Below are 26,523 nucleotides of genomic sequence, written 5' to 3'. Positions count from 1 at the left end.
GATAGAACTTAGGTCATCAAGCTTGGCCATGGACACCTTTATCTGCAGAGCATCTTAGTGCCCTTCTGCCTTATGTTTTGAGACAGGGTCTCTTCTTGTTGAACTCGGAGCTTACTGATTCATCTAGATGGACTAGCCTCAAGCTCTCAGGATCCTTCTCCTCGTTGCTGTAATTTCAGGTGCTCTTGGCCACAGTCTGGTTTTTTGTTTTTTAGACTTGAGTGCTGGGGGTCTGAGTTCAGGTTCACAGCTTACATGGAAATCACTTTACCAACCGAGCCATCAGCTCCAAAGCCGACCAGACATTGCGGCCACATTGCTTCCACATCTAGGTGCCCCCCCCCTTTCCAGCTGGACATAGGGAGAGTCCAACTGGAGAGTCCAGGTGGCCAGAGGGAGAGTTCTTGGTCTGTCTAAGGGAGGAGACTTTTGCCCTTGGTACCAGGGCCACCTCCATCCTGGAGAATGAGATGGACAGGGTCTTTGCTTCTCTGCTCCCTCCAGCAGGAGTAAAGGAGTCATTCCAGCTCCCCCGGTGGTGATTCAGAAGTGCCAGTCACTGCTTGCAAAAGGGAAGGAAGAAGCAGAGTGGGAAAGGACAATGGGGAAGGTGACTCTCAGCAATTGAGGGAGCAGTAAACATGAGCTCAAACCACATAAATGTGCAGGTAGCATGTCAACATGAGATATGGTGGGCTTCCCCAGGGGCTGACACACAGCACACACATAGAGCGAGCAATGCACAGAACACACCCACACCTGTGTCCTACGAAGGCCAGCACCCATGGACACACGTGTGTCTGTGACAATGAAGACTAACTCTGGGTACCACTTACCACATACCCCAGCTTTAGCACATTCCATGAGCACTCTTCAAGCCTCGCACACCGCCACCCCCAGGAAAGAACCAACAGTTTGCAGTTTCACAGCTGAGCAAGTGGAGACCCACTAATTAACTTGCCCAAAGTCACACAGGCAGTAGGAAGCAGCCTGGCTCAGCTTGCCTGCAGATACCCCTGTAGCTAAGTGGACTCATTTCTACCCACACACATAGGCACACATAGCTAGACCTGGAGTGAGGCTGTCTATCCTCAGAAGTCCAGACATCCCCAAAGATCAGAGCATTCCATCGGCTCAGGTTCAGGCTGAGGCTTGCAATGTAGAAAAGGGTGTTGTTGTTATAATATTAAAACTCTCCTGTTTTGGGGGGTGGGAGGCTAGAGAGATGGGTCAGCAGTTAAGAGAATTTGCTGCACTTTCAGAGGATCCTGGTTCAATTCCCGGCATATACATGGCAACTCACAACAGCCTATAACTTCACTCCCCGGCGACCTGATTTCTTCTCCTGGTACCACAGGCGCCAGGCACACATATGATGTGCAGACATACATGTAGGCAAACACCCATACACGTAAAATAAAATCTTCAGTCTGGTCAAAAGCAGTTGCTTCCCTTGCCTTCTCATAATCTAGCAATTATGGGGTTACCCACCCTGCACTCCAGGGCACCTGCTAGACTCTCTTCCCTCTAACTTACTGCCAAGTTAAGTACACGGACACTTACTCCCAAGTGCAGACAAGGTGGGCACAGTGGCATGTGTGCTGCAACAAGGGACCTCCCTCTCAGGCTCTCCTCGGGTGTCAGTGGGCTAGCATGGGAGGAGGGGCGTCTGGCTTCTCCAGCCAGTCCCCTTACATTCCCATCAGGCAGCTGATCAAGGCCCTTCAGAGGCAGGTCTTCAAAGACACTGAAGAGGCCATCAGGAGGCAGAGGGAGACTCTGAGCTGTCATTGTCAACCCTCCCCGAAGCCACTTAGTTTCCCTTAATCAAAGAGCAAGCATTAGAGGAGATTTAGGGACCAATGTGTCCATCCACTGCAAATCTCCAGTAATGGCCTCTCTCCTGAGCACCAGAGGGCGGGAAGCACTGGGGCAAGCCAGCACAGGGAGGCAGGAAACACCTGGATGGGATAAGGGGACTGTAGTGGACAGTGGGACCCTGAGGAAATGAGATGCAGGCACAGGCTTCTGAGTAGAGGACTCCGTCTGCATTTGGCGGGCAGTCCTAGGGGTTTGTAGAGGGATGTAGGAAACCAAAGGAGGGTGCCAGGCAAAAATGAGTGGGCAGTGGCTGGATACTCAGGCTGTTGGGAGCTGCTCGTGTCTGGCACTGTGCCAGCCTCTGTAGACTACGAGACTTATGTTAAGTTTGGGATTTCATTGTTTCTTTCTGTGACAGGCTCTCATGTACCCCAGGCTAGCCTCACACCTGTTGTAGCTTAAGATGACCCCAAGCTTCTCCTCCTCCTCCCTCTACCTCCAGAAGTGCTGGCACCACAGGCCTGTGGCACCACACCCAGCGTATCTGTTTGTTTCTTAGATTCAAACTCAGGGCATCATGCAGACTAGGCACTCCACCAACTACACTATACCACTAGCCCTAAGGCCATATTTGAAAGCATGTCCCTGCCTGGTGTAGGAAGTCCTTGTGTATATGTGTTGTTTTTATTGGTTAATAAAGAAGCTGCTTTTGGTCAATGGCTTAATAGAATATAGCCAGGCTGGAAGATAGATAGATAGATAGATAGATAGATAGATAGATAGATAGATAAAGAGTAGGCAGAGTCAGGGAGGTGCCATGCAGCCACCTGCAGGAGACAGATGCCTTCAACGGAGCCTGCTGAAACTTTGCCAGTAGGCCATACACATATTAATGGAGATGGGTTAGTTTAGGATATCAAGAGCTAGCTGAAAATATGCGTAAGCTATTGGTCACCCAGTATTGCAGATAATAGAGTTTCTGTGCGATTATTTCAAGTCAAGGCAGTTGGGAAATGAACTAGCAGCCTCTGCCAACGCCTGCCCACAGAAAGCTTACAGCCATTCACTCGCTCACAGCGTGATGGCCATCTCCTCCTGACAGGCCCGTGTGAGGGGTAGGAGTATTAGCTGTGCCAGATCAAGGCTCCCATCCTTACAGAGTCTGAGAGGGACCACTGCACCTGAGTTTACTCAACAATTTACTAAAACCTGCCAAGCACTAACAAGGGTTCAAGAACACACCTTTGGTGGTTTTGACGCAGCTTTGGAATGAGCTGACTTCAAGGTTTACGCATTAGTTCCTAGGAGTCTGATCATGTGAACCACTACGGGGACTTGGCCACTCAGCTGTCTGTTCCGACTTACACAGCTCACAGCCCGAGAACTTTTACGGTTGGTTCACCACCTCCAATCACTCAGCAGGGACCTAATGGGGCAACCAGGAAGCCTCCTTCTTCCCCACCGTCAGCCTTGTGACACCCTGGCCGGTCCACACTGTGACGGCATCTCTCCCACTATCCCATGTCCCCAGGACCCAGCAGTGCCTGCAAGGATGTGACAATGAGATGGATGGGCACACAGGGAGATGGATGGATATGGCTCTCGTCAGCAAAGCTCAGCACCATGTGCTGGTGACCAAAGAGGGTGACATCAGCACGCTCCTGGTGCCAGCAGCCGGCACGATTCCCCGGGGAACCAGGAACCAGAGCCGGCAGGGAGTGTTTCACCCAGCAGCTGCGTGGCAGGACTGAGTTTCATGCAGGCCCCTTGGGCTCTGCTTATGCACACCCCTGACTCCTCCAGCTCTGCTACCCTACGCTGGTATCTACTGGGACCCATCCTGAAAAAATTTTAAGTTTTATTTATATGCACTTATTTTGCAGGTGTAGTGATACATATATGTGATGTGTATGTGTGCAGGTGTATATGTGTGCAGGTGTGTGCATCCAGAGGCCAGAGGAGGCTGTCGGGGGTCCAGCTCTATGGCTCTCCACCTTGTTCCTTATTTTCTTAAGTACATTCAGTCTCTCAGAATCTGGAGCTAGGCCAGCAAACCTCAACAACTCTTGTCTTCCCCAGCTCCCTAGCACTGGGGGCACAGACAGGTACAACAATCCCTGGCTCTTTAGGTGGGTGCTGTGGATTTGAACTCAGGTTCTCATGATTGCACAGCAAGCCTCTCTTACCCTGAATCATCTGCCCACCCCTCACTTAAGACACATTTTTTAAAGATCACCCCTCTTCGTTACATTCCTTCCCTGCCCTCCAGTGAACCCTGCTTCTCTCGCCTATCCATCCATCCTTTCTGACCAGAGAAAACCCAGCAAAGTGGGAAAATACAGAATTTAATGCTGCAGCCACCTGATCTCCTATGTGGCCTCTTAAGCATGCCACGTGGTCTCTGTGAACTTCCAGCTCATCTTCTGTAGGACAATGATATCCCTTGCTTCCGCAGTCTGGTCAAGCAAACCACACACTACACTGCAAGTGAGCATAGCAGGCAAATGGTGACCTTACTGGTCATTATGACTGCTGGACATTAATGACTGAATAAAGTGTCAAATGGCCTCACCCATAATAAAACAGACACAGTCCCAAGTGGCAGGGAGCAAGCACTGATGAAGGCCCATCTTGCGACTAAAGTCCCCCCAAAATACAGTACAACAATATTCACACATGGCTGAGCTCTGAGAGAAAGGGAAATTCTAAGTAAGAGAGCAAGGAGGACTTTATGGAGAAAGTGGAAGGTCGGGAACTGGCACCAAGTCAGTCCAGGGACCGGCAGACTCAGCCATCAGCCTACCTCCTAGTATCCAGCTGATGCTGGGAGCCAAGGATTTAACGCCCACATGAGGCAGAGCTGGCATCAGGAGCTGCCAGCTCCACTCAGGGAAACTTGGACACGCTGCCTACCAACCTGGGGCAACAAGGCAATCTGGCCTGGGGTTGAAGGGGGTGGGATCTTCCATGCAAAACAGCCAGGGGAGGGGCTGGGAGTGACTGCTTCCTGGGGTATAGTCTCTTTCAAGGGAGCTAACAACGTACGTACTGGGACTAGCCAGGGATGGCATCTGTACCACACTGTGTTAAACACCACCAAACTGTGTGCTTTGAAATAATAGATTTCCTGTTACATGAATTTCACACCAATTAAATAGAGGAGGAACAAAAAAAAATGAAAGAAAGAAAAAAAAAAAAAGGAAAGGAAACCAGCAACTACACCTTCAACTACATACAGGAATCCCAGGCCAAGCCATGAACCAGCTGGTGGGCTTAGGGCAATAAAACCGTTTAGTGTGTTTTTAAGACGATACAAAAGCAATGGGTAGGATCCCTGCGTGACCCAGAACATGGGGGAGAAGAATGCTGGAGAACAGATAGCCAAGGCTGAGGAGATGCTCAGTTGGTAGGTGCTTGCTGCACACGCATGAGGACTTGAGTTCAGGTCTCCAGCATCCTCCATGTAAAAGTCAGGCACATGGCACACACCCAGTCTTCCCCTGGAGAGGTGGACAGGAGCAGCCCACTGGCCATGGCCAATCTAGCCAAATGGATGAGCTCCAGGCTCAGTGAGAGACCCTGTCTCCAAAAATAAGGTGGAAGGTAATTGAAAGAGACACCAAACATTGACCTCTGACCTCCACTCACATGCACATACACCCACAAATATGTATGTACGCACAAGTGTGCACACACACATTTGATAATTAAAAGGAGACACCCATTAAGAGAAAACTTTCTAGACAGGCAGCGGTGGTGCACACCTTTAATTCCAGCACTTGGGAGGCAGAAGCAGGCTGATCTCTGTGAGTTCGAGGTCAGCCTGGTCTACAGAACAAGTTCCAGGACAGGCTCCCATAGCTACTGAGAAACCTCGTCTTGAAAAATGAAGAAGAAGAAGAAGAAGAAGAAGGAGGAGGAGGAGGAGGAGGAGGAGGAGGAGNGAGGAGGAGGAGGGGAGGGAGGGAAGGGAGGGGGGAGGGAAGAAGGAAGGGAGGGAGGGAGGGAGGGAGGGAGGGTGGGAGGGAGGGAAAACTTTCTACCATCTTGACCACTCTGCAGGTATCACAAACAGGAGAATGGTTATTCCACAGATTTTAGTTAATGTAGCCAAAAGCTCAAGAAAGTAGTATCTAGAAAAAGCTATAAGCGAACAATGTTTAAAATAATGAAAGCAGGAACAGAACCGGTCATGAGGTGAGACACTGAAGAAAAAGGAACACGTGTTTCTGAAATAGCTCCAATAAACCCCTAGAAATGAGCCGTGAGCAACTGAATCCAGCCCTCAGGAGACAGGCTGATTAGCAGAGCTGCAGGATCTAACCAATGGATCTGAGGCGCTCACTCGAGACAAGACACTAGAGAAGGGGTGAAAAATGAAGATTTACAAGACCAAGCGGATGGGGTGAGAGGGCTTGACACTGGCACTCTGAGGGGAGGGGACGAGGGAGTAGAGGAAGGAGATTGAGGAGCCATGGCTCAGCACACCCCAGACTGCCTAAGGGCAGGCTTTACCTTGAAGATGTGTGCCTCTGCAAAGTAAAGGATACAAATAAAAAGAACTCCAGGGCTGGAGAGGTGGCTCAGAACATGCCACTTTTCCAAAGAACATGGGTTCAGTTCCCGTCACCCTGCTGGGTAGATCACCCCACCTGTCTCTCTAGTTCCAGGTGATTTGATGCCCTCTCCTGGCCCCCAAGGGCACGTGCACTTACACACAATGACGAAATGAAATAACTATTTTAAAAAAATAGCCCCAAACACAGACACGTCCTCATTTCAGAGCATTGCAACAACAAACCCAGAAGGCAGTGAACCATACTCCCTTGGAAGGACTGAAACTCAAGGGTCACAGCCAAGCGAGGTCAGACTCAGGTTTCCAGATTTAAAACAAAAACTAAGACATCTCCCACCCCCAGAAAGAACTAGTGAAGATCCTTGGAGAAGTCTGAGGATGTACCACACTGGACCTGGGTTCAACCCCACCCCCTCCTGCACCGCACGGATGAGCGTGGTGGAGCCACTCAGATCCTTACCTGGAAGGAAAGATGAGACATCAGATGACAGGCAGGATGCTTTGAGAACATGATGTGCTCCGTGGACGTGAGAACTGGTTGCATGACATGTCCACAACAGGCTCAGTGGTAGAGCCCTTGCCTGGCATGCCCCGGGTTCAATCCTTAGCACCAAAAACAAAGGCCAGCCGCATGGTAATGAGACAGCAGTACCCAGGTCACAATTCTAGGACAAAGAGTCCACCGAATCACAATCTGAGTCTCCCCAATACACAGTCCCTCTGTGCACGCTGTCCCCCAAGCCTCCTACTGCTGTTTCCCCTCAGCAGCGAGACCCTCTTGAAGGGCCCGCCTCCAATTCTAATCAGCCCTGACTACTGTCAGCTGTATACACCTGAAGCTCTGCTTCCACTGGTGAATCGCCACGAAAAAGCACAAAACCTGCAGCACACCACGCCTATCTGCGCTCTATGCACTACCATACAATTCCTGAGCTTCGGGCAAGGAGCTGGAGGTTGAAACACGCAAAGACACACAGACAGAGAGACCTAAACATGGACCTCTAGTCACTGGTAAGAAGCCCTTTATTCAATAGCACCGTGGAGGCTTATATACCCAACAGTCAGGCGGGCCAACAGTCAGGTGAAAACCTTATCCTCTGATCCTCAAGGCCAAGGCAGCACATGCTCGTGAAGCAGAGCTGGTAAACAACTTTGACACAGCTTTCAGTAACTCAAATCAGAAGGAAAGTAAAGATCTCTAGCAGGGAAGAGCAGCTGGAGGCCAGGACTCCAAATGGTCCCAACAAAACTGAAAGTGGATTGCTAGTCCTTGAGGCCTCCAGGAATGACAGAAGACACTGCCTGGATGTTTAAGGGAGTTAGAAAAAAAAAATTGAAAGAAAATCGAGGCCGAGGAAATGGAAAACCAGGAGAATGGGCTAACAGTGACCAACTGGGCCACTCCTGAAGCCCCAGCTTTTTCCCTCCTGCTTTTTGGGAGAAGGCCCTGCTGCCAAAGAGAGGAATCAGGGAGACACCTGCTGAGCCTCTTGGCAGCCCACACTGAAGGTGTAGGTGCTGGGACAGGAGCATGCAGAACCCACCCCTTCTCAGAATGGGGTCCAGGGATTCTCAATGCGGGAGGGGGGGGGGGTTCCAGAAGCAGCTGCAGCAGCCACACCAGGGAACTTGTCAGAGGTTCAGGTATACAGTCGTCTAAGAAACAAGGTCTCCAGGTAGCACTGACGAGTTACCAGCAAGCCGCCCACCTCACCCACCTTGGAGGCAGCGCATGCAGAGGCTGTTTTAACTTAGCAGGTACTGCAACAACACTGTCAGATGAACTGTGAGTCCTGGGGCATCCTATAGGACGCTGAGAAGCTTCAACGATGCTCATTGAATGTCTGCGGCTCTCCACCTTCAAAACCAGCCAGAGTCAACTTCCCTGTGCCCTGGAGTCCCTCGGCATTCCAGTGAGGGACCACCAGCGTACCACCAGCCAAGGCTCTGGCTTGATGCTGGCAAGGAGCCAGCCTCAGAGAGCCCAGGTAGACATTAGCCATGAACAAGAAATCAAACATTGCTGTTGGAAGCCTCTGGGACTTTATGTTACTGCAGCATAACCCAGTCCATCCAGTCTGACGCTCTGCCCGTATTTTTAAAGAACGGAGCCTCCCCTCAATGCCTCAAACCCCCACGTAGGTGACAGCCTGCTCTGAAGAGACATAAAAAGCAGCTTCACACAGGCAGCAACACCAAGACTGTTTCAACTAGAGGAAGAAAGACTCTTGTGTCCTGTGATCTCTGGAAAATCTTTGATACTTGGCAATCAAGGGGGCACTCAGCTGTGTCTGCAAACCACGAGAAAGGACATGGTGTAACCTAGGAAAGCCATTGTGAGTAGCTCCGGTGCAATACTCCAGACAAGGATGGCTGCTCTGGGCAGAGGAGCGGGAATAAAGGCAGAGAAAGCGTTCCCCCTAGATCTGTGTTGAGCTTTTTGCTCTCCTGCACACTCAGCCACTATGTCTCCTTATTCCATGCACAGGAGGGCTCAGAGGGGCCAAGAGATTTGACCAAGATTGCACAGCGAAGTTAGTGGCAGAATCCACTAAATCTTTCTTCTGCCTGTGAGAATCAAGACTCTAGGAAGGTTTGCTGAGGGAAGGTGATATTCCCTTCCCTGCCTGGAGCACACGTCAGATCAGGATGCTGTTCTCTACCTTCCCACGGCCAGGTGTCCCTATCACAGCTTCCCTCTTAGATGGGATGAAGCCTGTGCAGGGCTGGCCACCACCCCAGTCATTCATCCCCATGAGCAGGAAGACAGGGCTGCTGGCAGTGCCATGAGCTTTGTGCTGTCCCTTCAACATTGGTGTCTTGACCCTCTCAATCCCTCAGACATGACCTTTTAAGGAGACAGGGTCTTATAGAGGCAATGAGGTCATTTAGGGAGGGCCTAATGAAGTATAACTTAGGTTCTTATAGAAAGAGGAAATCTGAACACACACACACACACACACACACACACACACGCGCGCGCGCGCGCGCGCGCGGCTAGCCCTCACTCTTCCTGGTGAGTTCACCTCCCCTGTTACGGCTACTGCTGATTCCTTTGCTGATAGAACCGGCTTCCCTGGGCTTCCAACACGGGCTGGAGAGCAGCAGCCCTTCAGGAATCCTCCAGACCTTCAGCCCCGGATTGGGACTGCCAAGATTACCAGCCTCCTGGGCTGAGCAACTTCTGGGTTCTCAATCTCTCTGGTGGGCAATGGCCATTGTCAGATTGCTAGGACTGTACTGTGCAACTCAGTCTTGAGAACCCTGACTATGTGCAGTGTGGGTTCCCAGGGAAATATTTATGAACCCCTTGAACAGCTGAAGTCAAAGCCAAGGCCACAGAGAAGGGAACCGACATTTGCAAAGGCCCTCCTCTGTGTCTAGCAATGCAGCTGATGCTGGCCCCATTTTACAGGTTTGCAAACTGAAGTCAAGAGAAGTAATATCTCACATGGGCTCGTGAAGCAGGAGCTGGTCTGTCTAACCTGTTGGAGAGCCTAGACTCCGGCACAGGTGCTGCCGCTTCCTGGTTATATGATCTTGACCAAATTACTTATGTTACCTGTGACTCAGTTTCCCTATCTGCAAAATGAAACAATGATACCTGTCCCCACAGGACTGTTGTTTGACAATGAATGAGACACAGTTAGAATTGTGCCCAGCACATTTTGACTACTTGACTCCATGACAACCAAGAGGCCAGCAGTGGCAGAATAAGATTCAGACCCAGGCCTGCTCTACAGCACTGCTGATATGTCGCCCTGTCTGGGTTTGCTGATCCCTAGTCAAGCCTGGCTGGCTCTCCTCTGTGTAGTCAGAGCAGTGGTCTTCAGTAATGATCTCACTTCTACCAGCGTGCCCCAGAACAACCTCCATCCACAGAGAGGTGCCGGCCCAGAGCTCATCCTAGCTTGGTACTCAGTCCCACAACTGGAAAAGCCTCAGTGATCCGGCCAGTGTGCCTTTCTTTGTACTTTTCCTGAAGTACCATCACTACTGGGCTGACCTGGAGCATCCTACACTCGTCCTCGACGGCGATTAGAATTGAGTTTCTCTAGCGTGAGAGGCAATGTAAGCCCAGGAGGGGAACCATCACGTCATTCCCGACTCTAGCACATGCACCTGTCCGCGTTCTTTCTGGCCCAGGAGAATACTAGCAAGGTTCATCACTCTCTGAGTGGAGGCAGCAACTTTATGAGTGGGTTCCCTACTAGCCATGTTAAGGGGACTTACGAGCTTTCGTGACACCCTGCAGTTAGGGGGACATTCGAACATCCTCCTGGAGATCCTTTGTGTACCACCCCACTGATCAGATTGGCTCTGAGAGACCCCCAGAGTCATCAGCCCAGAAAGCTGAAGAAGCTTGCCCCGAGTCACATGGCCAGCAAGCTGGGGCCAGAGTCCTCAGGGCGTCCCCTACCTAGGAACCTATGGCCTACGGCATCTCAACTCGTTTTCCTGGTGTGCACTATCCCACCCGTTCTCTGAGCAGCTACAATCAAACAAGGAAAAAGCGATGCTCATCTTTCATGAATTCCTCTTTGGTAGGCGCTCCTTGTGTTCTGACCTACCTGGGCCATCCCCTGCACAGGAGCTGGGAGGTTGGCTGATCTCAGGCCAAGCGCCACTTGTATCAAGCCCAGAATCTCCTCTCAGCACTGATATCATGCATGGACTGACAAAGCCCTAGGGTGTCTACTGAGGCTCCCTCCCACCTCCACAAAGGCCCCTACTTACGAATGCAGAAGTCTCCGTTCTCATAATAGCCAGGGCAGCACTGGGACCTCCGCCGGTACATGGTCCGGAGGCCACGTCTGTAAGCCGTCTTATAGCTGATCCTAGGCACGAGGGAGAGAGCCACTTGAAAGGATTGAAAATCAATCTATCCCGTTTAGAATGATATTTGTGTTAAGCTCTATCGAGGATGCCATTCAATAATTACTTTAAAATGCATGGCGGCTTCGAATATGAAAGAACGCAATAAAGCAAAATCGATGGTGGGATATGGGCTGCTGTGGTGCAGAATGTATGACCCACGTGGTGCTGGAGGAGCCTGCTGACTTCCCAATCTCTTCCAGATACAAGGGCTGCCAAGAACGCTGCTGGGGTGACATTGTGGAGGGTCACGGGATGGGGCTTCCCCTAGGGCCCTTAAAAACACTGGGTTCTGGACTCAGAGAAACCCTAGGGACCTGGATGGGAATGGAATCCTGAGAGCTTTGGTGCCCACTGCCGTCCTATGCCAGGGTGTTGGCCTGACCCCGCTGGTGAGTAGGAGAGACGGTCTGATTGTGGCATCCCACATGAGCTTCCTCAGGCCTCCTGCAGAGGGCGTGCTGTTCCCCAGGAAGCTCTAACCCTGCCCCCAGGCTGCCCAGGAAGAAGCTAGCATGTGATTCTAGTCTTTACAGAGATACAATTTTTTTGAGACTTGGTTCTGGCCCAGAGATTTATAGGCAAGATTCTCCTAGCAGCCTCCTGGGTCAGGGACGATTGCCACACCCCATCATCACGCCCCATTAATTCCATTTCTCTCATTTGTCTTTTAGAGCTTTCATTCTTACTTTATGTTTCCCCCATCCCACTACCCATTGCTTTACGGATGAGAAATTGATACTCAGAGAGGTTAATGACTTGCTTGCGGTCACACAGCTAATAAATGTCAGGGTCAGACAAGAAAGGGAAATGAGAGGTGGGGGGACCATGATTAAGGTATATTATACTCCTATACGAAAAAGTCATAATAAGATCTCTTCTTTTCTACAATTCATATAGGCTAATAAAAAATACATTATCCTGAGAACAAAACTGCTAGAAGCAGGATTCAAACTCAGTTCTCTCTAACTGCCACGCCACCGGGCCCTGCATAATTCTTGGTACCAGTTCTCTCTGGTGGCTTTCTGGCCTTTCAGAGCGTTTCGGTTGTGGTAAGACCATAGGAGGAGTCACAGGGGGCACTGGCGAGGAAAGCCCCTGCCACATTCAGTGCGGTAGATTTGAAATGCCCATTAAAGGCAGAGAGGAAATGTCCAGGGCCTTGAAGGCACAGCTCTTTCCCCTTCCCCGTCATACCCAGGGGGCGCCCTCACTTCCTCCTCTGTGAAGAACAGCGGTGCTGAGATCCCTTCAGCCTGCTTTCACACAGCGTTCTGGGCCAGGTTGGGAGGCTACTCCTTCAGCTGCAGCCCGGACAACCCTCCCAAATCTTTAAAATTCTCACCTCATGACAAACGACAATGAGGGCCTCATGGGAAATCTGTGATATTTGGGAATGCATTAAGCTAAGGTCATTCTACTTTGTCAAAAACCCATAATGGGTAAGCTGGCCTCTCAGGAAGCTACTTCCCTACACACAGGAAGGCAGTTCCTGGCCTGGCCTGGAAGGGGTGTGTGTGTGTGTGTGTGTGTGTGTGTGTGTGTGTGAGAGAGAGAGAGAGAGAGACAGAGACAGAGACAGAGACAGAGACAGAGACAGAGACAGAGACAGACAGAGAGAGGGAGGGAGGAAGGGAGAGAGGGAGAAAGAGAGAGAGAGAGAGAGAGAGAGAGAGAGAGAGAGAGAGAGAAAGAGAGAGAGAGTGAGTGAGTTATTCTGGGTTGACACAGAAGTCACTGGCCAGTCTCCCTGCCACATGAGATGATTCCCAAGTCTCCCATTGGGAGTTAAACCCTGCACCACTGACACCTGCCAGGAGAAAGGCCGCCACTGCTTCTGGCTCCCCCAGCCTTGTATGCTCCCAGTGTAGGAAGCAGGGCAGGTGCAGCCTGGGGCCAGGCTGCTCTGGGGAAGATGCTGGACCAAGCTACTACACCCCGCAGACTGATGATGCCGCTGTCAGCATGCCCACTCCAGGTCATCGGAAAAGCTCCACAGAGCTTAATAATTTAGCAAAATCATTCACGTTCCAGGAACACAGCCTATTTTAATAAGCAGCCGCTCACTCACCCAGCCCCGGGGCAATGGAAGGCTGTATAGTCCCCTGAGACAATGGAACCACACTTTGGAACAAACTCGGTATTGAATCCCAGGGTTCAGGGCAAGACCAGTGCCAACTCCTGCCCCTGCCTCTGGCAAGAGTCACAGGCAGGGGACTCCCCAGAGAGGTCAGAAGGGAGCATCAAAGCAGCCGGCTAAGGATGTGTTACTAAGCGGGTGACTACTGTACACAAGGCGCTCTATCCTGGAATTGATGGGGTACAGACCAGAAATGCCTCACAGTTGTACCCTCCCCTCTTGGTGGGGAAGTTGGGGTGTTCATCCACCAACTTTCCATGTTGCTGGTTGAGGATTCTTTGCTTGCAGGTTATGAAGTTCATCGCTTCTAGTCAGAAAGAACGCAGCTCATAGCGTCTCAGACTACCAGCATTAGAGAATTCCAGGAACACAGTATGGGCCATGCACAAGCCTGCCCCATGGTCTCTCAGTAACAAGCTAGAGAGCCAGGTATCTACCACCCCATCCTATCCCCTGGGGAGGGCTTACCGATGCCGAGTGCACTTGAACCAGTTGAGTATATCTGCGCATCGTGTGTAGTAGATCTGATCAAAGGGGTGTGCGTAAGACTCCTGCACAGTCACGGCATAGCTGACAGCCAGACAAGATGGAAGCCATAGTCAGTGAAGGCCAAGCCCATGCCAGGACAACCTCCCCTCTCAGACTTGCCCAGCCCACAGTCCCAAGACCAGGATCCAGCTCTGACCTCCCCTCCCAGCTCCCAGACTCCTGCCCTGGATCTCAGCCATGACCCTAGGTCATATCTGTGCTGGCTAGCATTAATTGTCAACTCAACAGAAGCTAGAAATTAGCAGGAGGCCGTGCCTCTGAGCACACATGCAGGGCACACGGTATCCCAGTGAATGGGGGAGAAGGCCTGCCCACTGTGGGGGAACCATTCCCTGGGTTGGAATCCTGAACTAAGTGTATAAAAAGGAAAGAGTGAGTTGAGTAGCAGCATGTGGCTATTGTCCTCGGCTTCCTGACTGTGGATAGGATATGGTCAACTCCTACTGTGACTTTGCCACCATGCGGACTGCGAGCCAACACAAATCTTTTCTCTCATAAGTTGCTTTTGTCTGGATATTTTATTACTTTAATAGGAAAAGAAACTAAACCATAACCTTACTAACTTTTGACCCAAGCAAATTTTTTTAAAATTCTGCTTCCCTTATCAGATAGTAAGCAGAGGAAGGTTTAGGTTTATTCTGTATGGTTCTAGAAGGCAGATTCCACAGGTCAAAAATATCCAGGTATGTTGGTATGCACCATACAGCCTCAAGCATAGAAGCTAGAGAATTTGCTGAATCAGGAGCCAGCCTGGGCAACATACAAGATCATCTCTCTAAAGTAATAATGATGGTGTGTTTGTTCGCATTCTCATTGTCTTTAACGAGTGTGTATGGGAGATGCTCTTTAAAACAATTGTATCAATGGCCCCACTGCATACATGAAGAAACTGAAGCTAGGAGAGGCAGCTTGCTCAGCTGTACCAGTATTGAATGTCCCCATGATAATCCCTTTAATTCCATTCTTTTCTATGTGTTTGTGTACAGGAGTACATGAGTGTACAGGTGTGCTTGTATGTGTGCATGTGTGGGGTGGCCCAAGAACAAACAACCTTGGCTGTTGTCTCTCAAATGCCTGCCATTTTGCGTTATGAGACAGGGACTCTTACTGACTGGGAACTTGCAGAATAGACTAAGGTGGCCACAGTGAGACCCAGGGGTCCACCTATCTCTGTCTCCCCACCACTGGGATTCCAAGAATTCATCACCATGTCTAGCTTGTTTGTTTAATGTGGGTTCTGGGAGCTCAAACTTGGGTCCTTGTGCTTTCTAGGCCAACACTTGACCAACAGCCTCTTCCTGGCTCTCTTAGGAGGGTAGAAGAATTAATCTGACTTTGAAAGATAAGGACACAGCATCACAGTCTAAGCAACTTCCCCTAGTTCTCCCAGAGACCTTCTCGTCTACTGTATCTCTTGCATGGCTGGGGCTACATAGAGTGCGTGTCTCCAGATCTTCCTAGGGAAGCAGTCATTGTCATCCTGCCTACTAGCTGAAACCTGGACCAGCAGGCGGAAGCCACATGAAGTCTGTTCTGGCGAGGTGACATGAAGTGGCACTACTGACGCATGTCTGCCTATGTGCGGCACACACCTCCTGGGCAGGCTGGAGAGCGTGTCAGGAATTAATTGTCACGTAGACTGGTATTCCATGTTTTCCCCAGAAGGCCCACTGACCTGGGCCAGATGGCCAGGCTCAGGCTGTAAAAGTCCATCTGCTTCGCCTGAGGAAACTGTTGTTTCATTTACAAGAGGGCTGGATGCAGTGGGACCACAGTCTGCTCCCTGATGCCTGTGAGACTAGAGGTCTGGAGCTCTGCAAGCAGGCCAGGAATGGTCAGCAGTGCTCAGACCCAGGCAAGTGGCGAGTTCTGACAATCAGGATGGTAATGACGTCTCTGGGGGTGGGTACCTGGGAGATGTGGTCCAGACATATAAGTCTAGGCAGGCATGGCCCACATCCCTGTTAGGTGTTAGGAAACAGGCAGGTCAGCACAGATTTTCTAAAATCCCACTGCACCATGCTGCATTTTGCAAGGCTGTCTCTTAGAAGGCAAATGAATGAGCCAGAGCCTGGGCCTGGAGGCCTGTGTGGGGCCTATCACTCACTAGCATGTCCTTAAATATGTCATTGAACTCCCATAAGCCTCCATGTCCTCATTTGAAAATCTGTGACAAATACATGGGACTTGGATTACAGTGAGAATTAAAGGACAGGGACAGTAATCTGTACCTCTTGATGGAAAAAAGCAGTAAAAATGCTTACTAGATACGTAGGAAGTGCTTAATAGATGCTAGCCTTCATCAGTGTGACACACAATGATTTTCCTCCTGTGATAGGCATGGAATGATTCCTTCTTACCATGCTGGGGGCAGGGAGCAAGTCCTGCTACAGAATGGGCTCCCCACCTTTGTTCACTTGGGGGTTCAGCTTGCTATTCCAGTGCTGACTGAGGCAAAGGAGCCAGTCCCCAAGGTGGCAGGTGGGGGGCCTGTTGATGTCATGGGGGTGGACTTAGCTTTGTAGGATCCCCAGGACTGAGCAAGTCCAGCAAGAGGGCCTTGTACCCGTGCCAAGTCTCCAACCTGCAGTGTATGTCCTGCTTTCACAGCTGGGTAGTTTAACACTGCTCACTTGCCAACATGCTAATGAGGGGCTAATCCATCACATAGCACCAGGATTTACCAGCTGCACACGGGGGAGCAGGGGAGAAGGGCGGTGTTGTGGGGTAGAGGGACATAATCAACAAGGAGTCTTCCAGAGGGGCTAATCCAGCTGAGAAAGTATCCCCAAGTACTCTGAGGACCGGGGTGTGTTTATGGAGGGGAACAGACTAGATACATCTAAACACAGTATCAGGGAATCTTGGCTGGAAGATCCAAGAAGAAGGAATCACAGCCTCCTTCCCAGGGGTAGAGGGAAGAAACCTGGGTTTCACTCCTGGGTGGTTCCCTGCTCTCTCATGTGGGCCATGGCCTGAGCTGAGAGCTGCAGCCACCCAAGAATCAGCTCGCTCCCAATGTTTTCCCGTTCCAACCTTGTTCACTCTGGGCAGGGAGACAAGTAGAGTTTCACTTCAAGTTTGAATAGATTCATCATGGGTCCTGTTATAAGGGATGGCTCTCCCTAAGAGAGAGAGAAAGAGACCAAGACTCTTTCTTGGTCTTGGAAGAAGACATGGATGACCAAAGAGGCAGCAGGAATCCTAGAACCTGGCTACTGTATCAGTCTTGCCTGGCTGATGATGGACAGCTTCTCTGGGGAAGAAGGCCCCAACCACAGACTCAGTGAGGCTCCCTGAACACTGGGAAGCAAAGGCTAAGAATCACCAACCAGGAAGGAAAGGGAAAGTGAGAAAGATGGAACACAGAACACTGAATCTGAGTCCCTGGCCTGGGCTCCAGAGCCTGCGCTCACGCACCCTAGTAAGTCTCTGGGCCTGAGTTGATAACGACCCCGTCCTGAGCCAATGTTGTCAATGTGAAAACAATGACTGCCAAGCACTTTCACCAACCTGGCTCCCTTGCTCCTCCCATGAGCCTGTGAGGTGAGAATGTTTACTTGCCTTGCTGGATAGACCTGGTTGTGGGATCACAGTTGTTCAGAGGCTCCCCCAAGGAGCACAGCTGGCAGGTAGAAAAATCCACCCTGAAGACTTTACAGATTTTTTACATTCTTTTCAGGGCACCACAGAAATACTCTTTGCTTTAGCCTTGATGTCATCACAACTCTGCACAGGACATCCAGCCACCAGACAACACACGGGAGCAGGCACTGTCCCTCTTCTTCCCCCCAGTCTTCTTGGCCTACGGGTGTCTAGGCTACCCCAGTGCCCTGTCTTGCCTCGACGAGATGTTTCTCTCTGCCCAGAGACTGCCCATCCATCCTCATGGGCCTATCTTGCCTTCCCTCCTCCACCATCCATTTCCCCCATCGGGTCTCCATCTTAATTTTACTCATTTGATTTATTAGTGTCTAAGTGGCAGAGTCATCCTGGTCAGCATGGCCAATCAATTCCAGGGTTTAATTCAGTTTTTCCTGATTGGGTCTCTGGTCACTGTCTTTCTGCTCACCAAAATCAATACTTTAACCTTGGGCTTCAAAGTCAGACCCATCTGCAGGGACCCAGCCTAGACGCTAGTATTCACTACTGCAGCCTATATGCGACAGGCTCCCCTGCCGTGGTCCTGCCACCCTGCCTGAGCTAGCCTCATCTGGCCCTGCCACTCCTGCCCTGATCAAACCAAAACCGGAAGCTCCCCATCACCTCCTGGCAGGCCCTGGCTGTTCCTCCATTCTGCCGTTGCTGCCAGTCCTAAGAGACTATGACCGACATCCCAGAGTTCAAGATAAGACACCTAGGACCACAATCCATACCTCCTCTTGCCACCACTCTGGCTGTAGACAGAGACAGGACTCCCCAGGCCTCTACTCCCTCGTCTGTAAATGGGTGTGTGGTAGCTGATACTGATTGATTGCCAACTTTGCCAGAACTAGAGGCAAACCTAGAAGGCAAACTAGTCATCTAGAAGGAAAACCTCCATTTGTGGGGAGTTTCTAGACTGGGTTAACTGAGGTTGGAAGACTCTACCTAAAGGGGGGCAACCCCACGGGCTGGGGTTCTGAGCTGAATAGAAAGGAGAGAGAGAAGTGAGCACAAGTGTTTTATCTCTCTGCTTCCTGAGTGTGAGCCGCTGCCGTGTGTGAGCCACTGCCGGGTGTGAGCAGCCACCTCACACTCCTGCCACTGCGCTTTCCCTGCACGGTGCTCTGTACCCTCAAACCGTGAGTCAAAATAACCCTGCCTTTTCTCAGCCGTATTTGTCAGATGTTCCGTCATAGCATGAGAACAGTCTCTAGTACAGGATGCCAAGGAGGAAAGGGCAGGACAGCCCAACCGGGTGTGGTCACCTGCTGTCCACATGCCACCACCTTGTCCTCCCATGGCCCTGGGTTTCAGAAATCCACCTTGCTTTACCCTGTCCTTCAGTCTGAGCTGCCCTGACCTGTCTTCACCTCCTTGTTGGACGTCAGGCCTTCCACAGCCAGCTGCTGCCTCTCCTGCCTCTGGTATTTCTCCATAGTACCACACCCAGACAGAGCCCTCCAGGGAACGCCAGCTTACCTCTCCCAGTGGCTACACACATTGGGGTCCTCAGGGTTCAGAGTGAGGGCGGCTTGCAGAAGGGAGATGACAAGGAGGCCCACCGTGGATGGCGCCATCAGGCCCTGTGTGGGAGAACAGAAAAGAAAGCGGCTTACTCAGACTTAGTGTTGCAGCCTCTGTTTGGTGCTAAGACCGGTCCTCCCTCAAAGCGGATGAAGAGACACTAAACAGGCCGGGATTCCCACAGCGGCCACACGGTAATGAGCGTGGGATTTCACATCATTGACTAACGTGGAGACAGCTCTGAGTAACTGAAGGGGGGAATCTTGAGTCACGGGTCCAAGATCTACCCAGGAAGAGGCCCACAGGCAATACATAGGCTAAAGTTTCTCCATGTTCAGAGCACACCCCCCTGTCCCCCAGCCCCAAGTCTATCCTTGATACAGAAACGCAGATCTGGCCATTGTAGAGCCAAGGCTCTTCCCTCCCCCTCCTCCTCATCTGGTAAGGCTGGGTAATCAATCCCATTACCTCCTGCTCCTCCTATGCTAAGAAAGAGAAGTAACATAACTGCGTGGCCCAGGGGGACACTGAACTGGGGACAGTGCTTCTGAGCACGCTGGGCACCAGCCACCCGGAACACTAGGCCTCTGCTTCTCTTTCCTCCTCCAGGATACCGGTTCCTTGGTGCCACCAAATAGCACTCCCACTGTGGGAAAAGGGGCTGGGACAGTTGTATCACAGGGCTTTAAGGAAGTGATGGGCCAGGTATCAAGGCCCCTGAAGTATCACTGAACGGTTACACAGTTCCAACTCCCTTGTCTCCTAAGTGAGAGATCCCCAATACAGAGCTGCTTAAGGAGGAAGGAGGGTGAGCCATGTGGGGGGCGGGGCCAGGGATAAGTGGCCCCTGGCCTTACTCTCCAAGACCTTATGCCCCTTACACTACAGCTTCTTCCTCTCCAAGACCTTACACTCCTACTCTGCAGCTCTAGAGAATGCCTTCTAGTCTAAATGTTCCCACCTGATAGGCCACTGACCTTGGAGACACAGGGCAGTGAGGACACGTCAAAGGGGCTGGACCCCATGAGCCCCAGCGTCCGCTGTGAGCTGACCCAACACCGTGACCAACGGCAGAGGTGCTGTTATGATTTATTTAAAGGTTTTAATGAATCCAGGGCAGCTTTTCTTTTCAACCACTGACACTAAGAGAAATACAATTTCCATTAAGCAGGGCTGAGGGTGTCTGGAAAACATTTTGACATTGGAAATCAGTCCCCAGATTTGAAATGGTTGGGTAGCTAGCCCACAGGCCCTACATTCTTAGATGAGGGCCATTTATCCTCCTTGGGAGACAAACAAGAATGGCGTGTGTTTACACACTTCTCCAGACATGGTACTCCATGCGACCTCTTCTCCGAGACGCTTAACTGTTCTGCTCCCACCTCAGGCATTTCTAGTTGAATCCTTTCTTTAGAAACCCCCCCCCCCAACTACAAGCAAATCATCACAAATTCTGTGTAACCATGGGTTCTAAATTAATAACTAATGAGGCTGTACTGTCTCCATACATTCTGGTAATCACACAGCTGAGTGCAGATTTAGCCAGAGATCAAGGGCATCTGCAGACCCCTTGGGGGCAGGAAGGGTGACCCTGCCGCTTCTCTCTAAATTGGCAGAGTCCAAGAAGAGCAGCTACTCTCCTAGTCCCATCCTCTGCCCTCCCTGGTTTAGCAGCCGAGACTCAGCAACCACCACACACAGCCTAGAGTCCACACAGCATGGCTTGAGGGTGACGGCCAGTGTCAGCCATATATCCTACCACTCTGTTCTCCACTAGGAGATTCAAGTAGATTCAGAATGGGACACCTAGTGCTGGGGAGAGTTGGACAGTCAGGAGGGATGGGAACATCTTTTTCCATGAAGGTCTGGGCTGGACATCTCTGGGAGGAATGAATGACACACACAGAACTCAGGAAGGTGAGTGAGTCTTGAATGACCACTATAGAGTGTCTTGTCCCTGTATCTCATGTGGCCCTACTGTATGCTTGGACAGGTTCTGTTAGCTTCAGCATCCTCCTCCAAAGGACCTGAGATGGCACCTTTAAACTTAGAAGGCTTTGGCTATCAAAGGAGTGGGCCCAAGACGAAAGGAGATGGATCCTCTGGCTCCTGGGGACCCACAGTGAATGGAAGGGTTACTTGGATCATAGCCATCATAAGAAAGTTCTGAAGAAGTCTTCGCTAAGCTGGGAGTGGTGGCACACGCCTTTAATCAAAGCACTTGGGAGGCAGAGGCAGGTGGATCTCTGAGTTTTAGGCCAGCTTGGTCTACAGAGCTAATTTCTAGACAGCTGGGGCTACATAGAGAAACTCTGTCTTGAAAAACACAGTAACAACAAAGTCTTCATTAGAGCTTTTCTTGCCTTGTTGGGTCTGAATGGCTCAGTGTAGGGGACTCTTAACTGGCAGGAGTCACTGGAGACTGACCATGGCAGAGAAGGTAATAGTTGTCTGGATGGGCACACTGGAAGAAGAGATGGATGGTGTACTCAGACTGAAAGTCTGAGGCCTGAAATGTCAAGTCTCTACCCAGGGCCATGTCCAGTTCTGGTAGGAATAGAGAGAGAAGGATGTCCGACATTAGGAGTACAATGATGATGCATCTCAGACCCCCTAACACTCAGACTCTTCCTGGAACCTGGCCAAGCCTGAGATGTATCTTGGGTGGTGGGTATGGCTCAATAGTGCATCAATTGCGTCATGTGTGCAAGACCCTGCGTTCCATTTCTGGCACTAAAACCGACCAGCCAGTCAGCCAGTCAATCAATCAAGACCCTACAGTGATAGCTTAGTGAGACTGCTTGCTGCATAAGTGTGAGGTCCTAAGTTTGGATCCCAGCACCAGGTGCGACTACAGCACTAGGACCCCTGCACGAGGAGGGGTGGAGACAGGGGGATCACTGAGGCTTGATGGTTGCAAGTCTAGTTCTCGATTTGCCAAGAGACTCTGAATCAAGAGGATAAGGTGGAGAGTCAGAACAGGATGTCTGATGTCCTCTTCTGGCCTCTCTGAACATATGGGTATGTGATCCTGTACACAGACACAGACAGACAGAAAGACTGTCTCTCTCCCTCTCTCTCTCTCTTCTCTTTTTGTCAGGCGAGGCTTCCTCCCTCCTGCTCCACCTCTCCCTCAGCCTGCTCTTCATCTTCAGCACCATCTACTACCCAGCAGGGTTTGACAAAGGTCAGGACCATTGATAACGTCCCATTTAGCCCCCGGACAGTGACAGCAGAGGCCCCACGCTCCAGTGTGGTCACCTGCCTTCCTTGCTATCATCCTAGTAAGTGTCCTTTATCTTTCTGATGTGTTGTAAGCAATTAGTGGTGGGAGAGAGAGCCCTCCCTCTGCTTCAAGCACCGACTCTCAAACAATATCACCTTATCTCTGACACTTCAGTTGAGAAGTCAGAAAAGCAGCCAGGAAAAAAAACCTGTCACAGTGCGAGAACAACTCCTGCCCAGTCACTTCAGTGGGACTTCCCAGGAGCTCTCGGGGAGCACCTGAACCAAAGACATATGCTTATGAGATGACCAAGGGATAATCAATCCTGCCACTGTGGTTATTAGATGACTCCATTTGGAGTGACAGAGGGTAACGTATCAGGCACCATGGGGACATTAATAATTAAATAAGAAAATGCCCCAGGATCATTTCCGAGGGAGAGTCTGTAAATAAGTCAGCTGGCTTCTTCCCTCTGTCCCTTCTCCCTGCATGCTAAGAGGCAGAGAGAGAGGAGCTGGGTTGCAGAGTTAGGGAACCCCTCCTGCTTCGGAGTGTGGGAAGCATTGTCTCTGATGAATGGAGAGACAGGGAGGTAGCCAGGTGGTGTGACTCACACCTGCCAGTGGGGTCTAATCAGTTCATGTCCCTGCCATGGCTTACATTAAAGAAGACCCCTATAGCACCTGCCTATGCCTGAAAACCCAAAGAAACCTCACGAGTTGGCTGAGGCCCACTAACAAGATGGAAAGCAGCAAGTAGAGGACCTGGGAAAGCCTGAGTGGAGTAAACCAGACTTGGGACGGGTAGAGCACTGAAAAGTGGAGGCAGGCGCACACACTGGGGTGTGGAGGCGGATGCAGCAGGTGGCACTGGAAGAGCCAGGAGGGAGGAGCTTGCACAGTGGGCGAATGGAAGTGTTGGGGAGTGTTTCATAGCTTACGGGCATAGTAGAGTCCTCTGAGAATGTGACAGAAATGTCTCAGGTAAGTGGATAATCTCAGCCGCCTGCTGAGTCTTTACCAGCAGGAGCCACGGTGCAGGGTGGATCAGCACAAATTAGGCTCTGAAAGGACCTAAGGAGGGAGAGACCTTTCTAGTGGCAGTCAGCTGGGTGAGCAGAGCGCCTTATGACCCCAGTGTGAGAGACTTCGCTTCTATTATTCAAGGTCAAGTTGACCAGGAGGCCTGAATCATGCCAGTTCATGGTTTGCTCCAACACTTCAGGACCTTCTAGGTTGCCACTGGGTATCTTAAGAGACACTGATCTTGGGCAAGGGATGTGCCTAGGTCTGTGGAGTGTCTGCTTATCGTGTCTCAAGAACTAGACTCACCCCCCAGCACCACACAGATTGAACACGGTGGTGCTAATGCCAGCATTCAGGAAGTAAAGGCAGAAGATCAGAGGTTCAAGGTCATCTTCAACAACATATTAAATTCAAGGTCAGCCAAAAATATATGAAGCTCTTAGAGAGAAACAGAGATAGAAATACACAGAGAACAAGACCAAAACATGGACCATGTAGCAAAGGAACCCCTCATCCCTACCCAGGGAGGTCTGTCTGGCCTAGGTTGCCCATGCAGATTGAGCCAATTTTAGCCATGTTGGCATCCTCAGGACGCCTCTGTTCTATCTTTAGTTTGACTCAGGCCAGCACCTGTAGAGTCCAGACTGTCCCACACCTGGCCAGGCACCAGGGGCTCTCTTAGCCAATGTGCAGAAACTGGGACAGAGAGGAGATAGACAGATGGCCCAAGGACCTGTTGCTACAAATTCATCCGCACAAAACTCCTACAGCCTGCTTCATCTCTCCTACCTGCCTTATTCTGAAGGTGCTAAAATCTCATACACTGAAGCCAGAGCCATGTCCCTAGACCCTCCTCCTCTCTGTGTCCCTTCCAATGAGTTCTGCTTTCTTAACCAATTTGCATTGGCATCAGCGGTGGCAGCAGTCAGACCCCATTTTATGGACCCCCCCAAACTCATGATCCTCCTGCTTCTACTTCCACAGTGACTGGGACTACTTGGTTTAGGTAGTGACTGGGATTGAACCCAAGGCCTCTGGTATGCTAGGCAGACACCCTACCAACTGAGCTACTCACCAGCACTAGTTTATGGACCTTGAAAGGCTTCTTCTACTACATCAAAGGGGTTGGAGTATAATGACTGCATGCATGCAGAGACACTGGGAAAAGCATGTGCCCTAGTTTGTTTTCTGTTACTTGATAAATCACTGTGGGCACCTTAGAGAAAAGGGTTTATTTCACTTACATCTCATTGAGGGAAGTGAGGGCACGAACAAAAGGAGGATATATTCCTGAAGGAACGTTGCTTGCTAACTTACTCAGGTTTGTGCTCAGCTAGCTTCCTTATACAGACTCAGGGAATGGCGCCTCCCACAGTGGACTGAGTCTCCTATCTACTAATAGCTAAAAAAGTCCCCAGGAGATGAACCTGATAAACACAATTACTCAACTGAGAATCCTTTTTAGAAAGTAATTCTAGGCTTTATCAAGTTGACAACTGATGTTAACTAGAACATGGTGTACGAAGGCTCACAGTGCTTGCCCTGGGTCCTGGATAGGACAGGGACAGCACGGACCCATGCATTTGGGTTCCCTACAGAAGTCACTCCTCCAAAGCTGTTCTGTAACTACCACCCAGACACAGCCTCCTCATTATCTCTAGCCCTAAAATCCAGTCTTATTTATCTTTTCACAAACCCTTGCCCTTGCCCCATACCAGCAGAACATCCAGGGCAGGCGTTTCCGTCTGCTGCCTTCACATCTGTGTTTCCAGGCCACAAAGCACTGCCTGCATTGAGAGGGATTCTCAGGTCATCTCAGGTCATCAACAACTTAACTCAGTCTACAGTCAGCCTCCTCCTTCACTCACCCCAAGCCTTAAAAACATGCACCTGTCTCATCTGACAGAAGATACCACTCATCCCATGTCATTCTATGAGGAGCACACAGGAACACCAGTCTGTTGGCATCGGTTATCGTGGGCACCCGTGACATCCTGAGTGTGATTCAGAGCCCTCTGTCTGGGCCTCCCCGTCAGCACCGGCACTTGCCTGCCGGGGGAGGCGACACAAGGCAGGCATTGAAGGCTGGTCAATAGCTCCCACTGCAAATGAGGACGAACGACCTCCTGAGCGGCCCATGAAAAGGCACTTTCAGGACCAAGGGCGGCAGAAGCTGGGGCTGATTGTGCACGCACCTCACATCCCTCGCAGCATGTGGGTGCGGAGAGAACTCTAGCTTCTATTTATAGGGCATACACACACTTCTGCTGTCTTCTGAATAAAGCAGAAAAGCCAAGTTTGTACACAGGAGGCCAACGCCGAGGTGACTGTCCAGTCTGGCCACCCCTCTCCCTTTCCCTGGCCCTGTTCTCAGTTGCTTCACCATCCCCAGACCTTGCTCTGTTTTCCAGACTCACTGGGGTCTGATCAGCAGGAGACTAGAGAGGAAAGGAGGGGCCACCGTTAGCCTCCGCAGTCCAACACTAAGAGGCTCTGTCTTTGCCCTGAGGAAGCCCCCTGCCCCTAGTAATCCCACCAGGGGCTGACTTTATGTTGATAGCTTTCTAATATCCCTATACAAAAACAAATAAATAAAACCAAACCTTTAAAAATAAATCCACATCTCCTAATCTCCAAAAGAGTGAGAGTGTTCCCTTGACCACAGGAGTGCAGAGTCCCCGTGCCAATGCGGCAGCCCTGATAGGTGCCTGCCCCTCAGGATAAATCAGAGGGCCTTGCAGTCCCCTCCCCAGACATGTTAAATGTCTTCCTCTGAAGCTGGGCTCCACCACCCTGATAAATCCTGTTTTCCCCTTGCCTAGGAAGCCTCACACTGCAAATCTCAAGAATGACACTAGGGAGGCTGCCAAGGACCATTCATCAGGATCGGAAGACTGCCCTGTCCCCTTCATCCCCTGCCCTGCCAAACGCAAGTAGCCCTGACATCAGCCAGGCTGGAAAGAGAGCGTAGCACACCCATGGGACTGAGGAGACATCTCCAAACTAATCAAGTGCTGGCCTCCTGCCCCATTCCAACAGCTCTGGATTCCTCCCGCCCCCAACTCCGTGCTCCCCACTCCCGAGCAGGCAGCCTCATATCTACCCATGGCCTCCAGCCCTGCGAAGATGAAGGCAGAAACTT

At 50.9% G+C, this 26,523-nt stretch overlaps 1 protein-coding gene across 9 annotated transcripts in view; it reads right to left on the bottom strand.

Annotated features, from left to right (window-relative positions):
- Megf11 (multiple EGF like domains 11) overlaps positions 1-26,523 on the bottom strand; it is a 330,639-nt gene that overhangs the window by 195,492 nt on the left and 108,624 nt on the right. For all 9 annotated transcript variants that reach the window (XR_007593522.1, XM_050151800.1, XM_050151803.1 and 6 more), the window contains exons 2-4: positions 19,086-19,189; positions 13,881-13,982; positions 11,135-11,235 (exon numbers count right to left, since the gene is read on the bottom strand). Coding sequence is in view for 8 of the 9 variants with exons in the window: in XM_050151800.1 (XP_050007757.1) it covers positions 11,135-11,235; positions 13,881-13,982; positions 19,086-19,183 (301 nt within the window). In the remaining variant the exon portion in view is untranslated. The remainder of the gene's footprint in view (positions 1-11,134; positions 11,236-13,880; positions 13,983-19,085; positions 19,190-26,523) is intronic.

Source organism: Alexandromys fortis, unplaced genomic scaffold (genome assembly GCF_014885135.2).
Source record: "Alexandromys fortis isolate MF-2015 unplaced genomic scaffold, M_Fortis_MF-2015_v1.1 scaffold_70, whole genome shotgun sequence".
In the NCBI taxonomy this organism is placed as follows: domain Eukaryota; kingdom Metazoa; phylum Chordata; class Mammalia; order Rodentia; family Cricetidae; genus Alexandromys; species Alexandromys fortis.
The sequence above is the reverse complement of the archived record's forward strand: the minus strand, read 5'-3'. Positions and strand labels throughout refer to the sequence as shown.